Genomic DNA, 6,929 nt, shown 5'->3' with positions numbered 1-6,929 from the left:
CTTGTATATGTTGTAGGCTTTTTTTTTCTTCTTTTTTTTTTTTTCCCCCTGGCTTCAGTCCCTGATTAATGTTTACTTTCAATTCACCTGGATATCCCATGTTGCAAGTGAACAGACAGTGCATTTAAACATCTGGTACTTTTTAAACAGTCCATTTAAAATCAGTAGAACTTGCATCATGACTTAGCAAGCCAAAGTGAAGTCTGCGTGCATAAGAATGGTATGGGGCAGTTTTTTTTTGTTGTTGGCAGCTTTACTTTTGTGTCTGTGTGTTAGTGGAACTACTTGGATTAAATATGCGCTAGGATTCATATTGCAGTTAATTTTCCCCTAACTCGTTGCAGAGAATTAAAAAAAAATTACCATCCTGTTTGGCACAAGAAGAGCCATAATGAAACAATAATTGAGTGCAGTAGAGCATCCAAGTCTACATGCTCCTTTCCTATTTGCCGTTAGCATCAATGACCTATATCATTTGTAGAAGAATTTACAGATTAATGTATATTTTTTATCTTGGGGTATTTTATCTGTCTAGTCAGTCACAAAACTGCCATAGAAACTTTAGACTAAGGAAATATGATCACAAGGTTAAAAAATGTTAAGCTCTAAAAACATTATTTGTGATAAGGGAACACATAGTTCAGCTAAATCCAGTGCTTCATGCCTCTAGTGTTCCCTGGCAAGCTTAGACACTAGGACACCGTTGCCTTAAAAGTGATCAAGGTGCCCTCGCTGCCACTGGATTTCCTTGTTCTAAATTCATTTTCCTTACTGACCACAAGGAATTGCATACCTGTCATTCCAAGCTGCTGCCGGACACAAAAGGGCTACATTACATTCAGGCACAGCTAAGATAAGGCAGAGGGCTTTGCCTGCCAGATAACCCAAAAGAACATTCTACACTAGCACTTGTTGTAATAGCTGCAATCAACATGGAGTTTGTTCACAGAGCATTTACCAAAAACTCCAAAGACTCTCTGGACTCCAGGACAACAAAGACTCGCCTTGAGGGATTTGTGTGAGAACTGCACGCCCGAGTGTTGTAGAGAGGTTGCTGTATATGTCATGCAGCACTTACTGGCTTTTGGTGTAACTAACTGTAACACTACCACCACTGTAAAGGCACTTGTGAATCTTTTAGATTTGCACAGTAAACCCCTTCAGTCTGCAAGGGCAAAATACCAGAAATCCCAGCACTCTGAAGGACTTTGTGTTCTGTGCTAATTAGCACAGAATGCTTGCTGTAGTCCGCCTTGGAAAACTATTTGCACAGTAATCTTTTGTTGTCTTCAAATTGTTGACCCATTTTCAGTGACTGGTGCTTATAATTCTTCTCTCTTTCCTACAGCACAGCAAGAGTGCCACTTACTCTGTGGGAATGCAGAAGACATACTCCCTAATCTGTTTAGCCATGGAAGAGAACAAGACTGATCAGGCCAAGAAAGCCCCACTCAAACTGCCTTTTCTAAGTTGGGGAACTAAAAATAGACAGAAGGCTGCAAGCACTCTCTGCCTTCCTTCAGCTGTGGCTGGAAGTTCTCAGGTTAAGAAAAAGCTTTCCCCCTTCACGCTTCTGGGTACAGAAAGTTCATTGTACTGAATCTTCCTTAACATGAAGTTTTTTCTTTTAACCTATTTTTATCTATATACATATATAACTTTGGACAAGTGCCACTGACTTCACTTACTATGAAGATCAGAGTTTGGCAGAAACTGCAGAACTTGAGTCAATGTGAAAGTTAGAACAAAATGGTTTGAGATAGAAAAAAATGGTTTGTTGATAATAAAATAGCTTGCACAGAGACAGGATTCCTTTGGAATTTCAAAGTACAGTATCATCACCAGTTTTTACAACTATTGTAGATGGGAGTTATTTATTACAAACTTGATGCTGCATGCAAAACAGTAGGGAACACAGTGAAGGATGATTTTGCTGTAAAAACATAGAGTTCATAGTAAGTTGCTTAACACAGAATTATCTTAAAGAACAAAGGAGAGAGGAAGCTGTCAGAGAAAATAGCTTTATGCAAAGGGTGGTCTAACAGTTGTTTTTATGCATAAATGTTCTCTGAGAGTACGAGGTATATTCTATGGAATAGCTGATATAACTTGGGAACAGAATTAGAAGGCTCAGAAGTCATACAGTCTTTTGAACTACAAAGGACTTTGACTCTGCTCTTTTTTGATCTAGGTTGCGTGTGCATTATTAAAAACAGGCTTTATTCCAGACTTGAAATTATTTAACCTAGTTACAACGTGATCTGCATTTCATTGCTCTTGTTAAAATGGATAGCTGTGGAACAAATCTCAAAACTGACATTTTCTAGTATATTGACCAAGAATACGTAAGTTGTAGTGACACTTTCAAAACATGAGGAAAAAAAGTACTTAGAAATCACAGTGGGAGACTATTATCATGCTGGTTAAGAAACTGATATGAAATCTTCTACTTCTTGGAACAGCTCATGAGCGTGTATTGACAAGGAGATGAAAAACCTCTGAGTATTTCTGTTCAATTCTTCTATTTTATGAAATTAATTGAAAGTTGCTAACACTTTAGTGTTAGTTAATGTTGCTATCTACAGAGTAGATATTTGCTGTTTGATACTCAAAACTTACGGGAAAGCTTGTGTCTGGTTATAAATTTCAAAGGTGTCATTTTTAGTTTCTTAATAATAGGTGTAAATATGTTAATGACTTATTTAAGAATAAAAATCAGATGCTGCCATTGGGTAGTGGCTCTTTGATTCTACTGCTGCTTGGAAAATAAAACGTGTTACAAGTTTTTACTATTTACTGTTAACATACCTCTGCAGGTTTCTGTAATGCTCCTTTCAATAAAAGTATCTCCATTCCTTAGGTCTCTCAGCTGCCTGGTTAACTGCCTTCCCCTTCCCACCATCACTGGTCCCTGAGGAAACACAGAGCTGGGGGTCTTCTTCACACTCAAGCAAAAACTTGGGCTTTAAGTGCCATACGAATACATATTTACTATTTTCTAACAGCTATTTAAAGATTAATTTTACAGTGGGTGGCAGGCAATAACTATCAAGATAAATGCTCACTTCACAGCAAATCAAGACTTCAGCAGTTTTCATATGCTTCCAATGATATGGAATATACAAGGCTGTTTTAAAATCCTATCAAATTAAGGTTTGCCACAGATTAATGCTTCAGCCTTTAACTTTATTAGTACTAGTTTTTACTACTTCAGTTGGAATGTATTTGGTGTACTGAGCCAGGTGGTCACTGGAAGTAGTACAGAACGTACTTTGGTGTTTGCCTTGCAGTATCAACAGCGACATATGTTTTGGGTGTGAAATCCAGTCTCCATAGCAACATTAGTAACCAGTGACAGAAAAAAGCTAAAACATTTATAATGAAGCTCAAACATTCCCTAGTGAGAAAACAGTATCTTGTTTTCTAGTTCTGGAAATTCTGTGAATTAAATAATGAAAAGCCACCTTGTGACTGTATTTTTATCCCAAGAAAGGAATCAGTATAAGTAACAAATCCATCATCTCATGGATGATTAAGTTGGCTACAGAGGTTCTCTTCATGAACAGGAATTGAAAACTGCTCAACTGCCTTCCTGCTGTAATCCAAAACCCAGGTGATAGGATAGGAATTAACAACACCTCCTTAATGGGTGCACAGCAACAATAAAAATTTTAGATACCATTTAAAATATAATGCAATATGTCAGGAACACCAGTCCACTTCATAAATAACTCTTGATTAGTACTGGAAGCACAAGATAAATAACGGTCAAAGCTTCTCACTGTAATATTGTAATAGTTGCTAGATTTAATGTCATAATCAATCATCCCAAACTATACACAAAAGTATATTGATATATAAAATCTTAGTTAATTTGATACAAAGGAATAAGTTTGGTAACATCCTTTGGAGTGAAAAAGGAACTAGGGAAACAAATTAGTGTAGTCAAAGATGTATTTAGGTAGCACTAAACACAAAGTGATGTTTGAAAAGCCCTGTCATACACAGACAGGTGGAAATAAAAGCTAAAGCAAGTTGTGTTAGCCGATACAAATGTTGCATTGCCTTGCTGGTTGTGACGTGAAGTAATCACTGTACTCAGCTGTGTTTCTCAGCAGTGGTACAGTGCAAGAAATGTTTGATTTAAAAGGTCCTAAAAAAAATGTACTAACACCAGCATTGTAAATTGATCTCTTACCAGTTACTTCATGTAACAAATAAATCCCACGTCAGTATGACAGCATTACCCTCATCTGAAGCTTCTACACAATAGAGCAGTTCTACGGAGAATGGTACAAGTTTATATCCAAATGACCAGAACAGCTATAAAGAGGAGAGCAAACCAGGTGATTACTCAGCACCCTCTAGTTGTTGCTGGGATTATAGAAATTACCATACTAAGATATTGTTAAAAACAAAACTTTAGAATTCACAAGAAACAGAAGCAGCCTGTTTTTCAAGAACAGCACAACACGCAAGTCAGGAACCCAAAAACGTGTGAATTTGTTGTGCCACTGTTGGTCCAACTATTAGCTCGAGTTCTTTGACAGATGCATTACAAATCTGGTGGATGCTTCCAAACTGTTGCAGTAGAAGCAGAGCTTTCGTTTTCCCAACTCCTGGGATTTGTTGCACTGTCCGAAACACTGTCGCCTCAGCCAGCTGTGAGCACTGTTTACGCAGAAAAGGATTACTGGTGTGATCCTTACTTTGTTCACGGACCTAAAGCAAAACAAAACTATAAGCAACACCGAATGCCCTCTACTGGAGCTCTGTTTTTTTGCTCCAGTGCATACCCTCTAAGCCTCACCAGGAAACCCAATGGTTTCTTAACTTATGAATTCAATTGATGCAGTCAGAGAAAGAATAAAGTAAAAAGCTAAGAAACAAGCTAAGAAATTTCTCCAGCCTGACACAAAGCAAGAAAAAAAAAATCACAAGTTGGTTTTGACGGACAAGTATAGATTTCCTGGTGCTATCCAGTGGCATCTCAGTGCTAGATCACATACAAAAAATACAGTATCAACTTCTTCCATTTTTTTCCTCTGCTTCCTCCTCCTACTGAACTGCACTACCTATTAGCGTTTTAGGATTTGTTTTCCTTTCCATCAAACCAAATGTTGGTCTCCTTTAAAATCATGCATGTTTTTTCCAAAAAACAAGTGATGATTGAGTGGAAAACAGGTAATTTTCTGCCCGTATTTTATTGTCTATCCAGTAACATAAGAACTTACAAGTTGAGTAATAAGTTGAGAAGCTTCTTCTTGATTTGCCACAGGAAGCAACACCATTCCAAGTTGCAGCACAACGAGCTTTTGCACTGCTGAGAAGTACTGCTCACTTATTGGAGTCTTCTCGACAATCACAATTCCACCAAGGCTGCTGGCCTGTATTGAAGAGGGTTGAGGTGGGAAAAAGACCTCATTAATGAGCTGATGCAACGCAGCACAGAACCAGCCTGTCAAATGTGAATTAGGCAGAAGCAAGTCAGAGGAAGAATGAAAACTGCACAAGCAGCACTGACGCTAAATAAAGCATTATTACCCGGATGTTTAATCTTTCAGTTTTCAGGTGAAAATACCACAGAATTTTAGCTTCACCAGAAATAAAAAAAGTCACGATATGAATGTTTTCAGAAGCATGGAATATGCAAGCTGCAATTGGAAACTCATCATCTTCTCCTCCTGTGGTACTTACATTCCTAAACCGCACCAATCTTCGCTTGAATTCATCCCCTGCAACCAAATCTGCTTCAGAAATATATAAAACACAGATTCTGTTGGAAAGATGGAAATCCACGAGTCCCAAGCCATCTTCAAAGATGAGTTTAGTTTTCCCTTAAGGTTAAGAATAAAAAATACAGCAGTTTAAAGACACACGCAAGCACTTACCCACGCAGCTCTCCTGATACGCCAATAATGCTGTTGGCTCGGCTATCAAACTCATTTAAGTAGTCATTCTTCTCTTCAAGCACAACCAGCTCAAGGAAGCTAAACCAATACCTTTGGCAATACCGATTAACAGCTCTTGGAAACTATAGATTCCAGGCAGCCTCTCGACACACTTTGGCCTTACAGAACCCCACACCCCCCCGTGCCTCAGTGGAGCTGCAGCCCAGCTGCTCGGCAGCAGCAACGCAAACACGGCAGAATTCATCACAGCCACGAACAGCTTTTTGTCTTACTCAGACGTGGCTACAGCCGAATGAAGCACGTTCCAGAAGTTCGGCACCAGCGCGGAGCAGACGACCTGCTGCCCGCCCTCACCTTGCAGCCTGCGGGCCATCTCTGATCCCCGCCACTTCTCGTTCCCAACCACATGTCCGTAAGGGACAACCACGGATCCCGCCGCTGCAGGGAGGCTTCCTTTTGCCGTCATCGGACCTGCCTCGCTTTTTTCCCTCAGCAGCAGTTAGGCTCTGTTTAAAAAACGCGGAAGGGATTTTATAACTCCACAGGCCAGCCGAGAAAGCCCGCGGCAGCGGCCCACTCCGAGGCGCAGGAGCCCCGTTTCCCTCAGCAGCAGCCGCGAACCGCCCGCCTCGCAGCGCGCGCCTGACTGACGGCGCCGGCCGCGAAAGAGGAGACGAAGCTCCACCGCCGAGAGCGAATGAGAAGGCGGCAAGGGACGGGGCTCGCCGCTGGTAGGTTGCTATGTTCGCAGGAAGGCGCGCGCCGATTGGCGGAGCGCAAACTCCCAACAAATCCACCGCACTGTTGCTAGCAGGTCGGTCGTGCCGGGAGAAGCGTCCAGAGGAAAAGCGGAAGGCAGCGGAGCGCGTTCTCAGCCGCGATGGCGTTCGTTTTCAGGAGAGGTCGCGAAAGGCCCTTCGTGAGTACCGCCCCGGGCAGGCGCCGAGCCGCGTGTCTGAGGGCGGTGTCCGAACGCTCCCGGGCTCCGGCAGCTCGGGGCGGCGCGCAGCGAGCCGG

At 41.4% G+C, this 6,929-nt stretch overlaps 1 protein-coding gene across 3 annotated transcripts; it reads right to left on the bottom strand.

Annotated features, from left to right (window-relative positions):
* Positions 1–1,312: 1,312 nt before the first annotated feature.
* FAAP24 (FA core complex associated protein 24) lies at positions 1,313–6,534 on the bottom strand. 3 transcript variants are annotated; one of them, XM_019619731.2, is made up of 4 exons: positions 6,267–6,534; positions 5,698–5,837; positions 5,235–5,387; positions 1,313–2,911 (listed from the first exon to the last, which is right to left on the bottom strand). In XM_019619731.2, exons 1-4 carry the CDS (start codon positions 6,376–6,378, stop codon positions 2,777–2,779), a joined length of 540 nt encoding a protein of 179 aa, XP_019475276.1. In that variant the 5' UTR covers positions 6,379–6,534; the 3' UTR covers positions 1,313–2,776. The 3 variants fall into 3 exon arrangements, with proteins under 3 accessions (XP_019475276.1, XP_003209852.1, XP_019475277.1); XM_003209804.4 differs by lacking the exon at positions 1,313–2,911 and adding an exon at positions 3,788–4,722 and having other exon boundaries at positions 6,267–6,529; XM_019619732.2 differs by lacking the exons at positions 1,313–2,911; positions 5,698–5,837 and adding an exon at positions 3,788–4,722.
* Positions 6,535–6,929: the final 395 nt, after the last annotated feature.

Source organism: Meleagris gallopavo, chromosome 13 (assembly GCF_000146605.3).
Source record: "Meleagris gallopavo isolate NT-WF06-2002-E0010 breed Aviagen turkey brand Nicholas breeding stock chromosome 13, Turkey_5.1, whole genome shotgun sequence".
Classification (NCBI taxonomy): domain Eukaryota; kingdom Metazoa; phylum Chordata; class Aves; order Galliformes; family Phasianidae; genus Meleagris; species Meleagris gallopavo.
The sequence above is the reverse complement of the archived record's forward strand: the minus strand, read 5'-3'. Positions and strand labels throughout refer to the sequence as shown.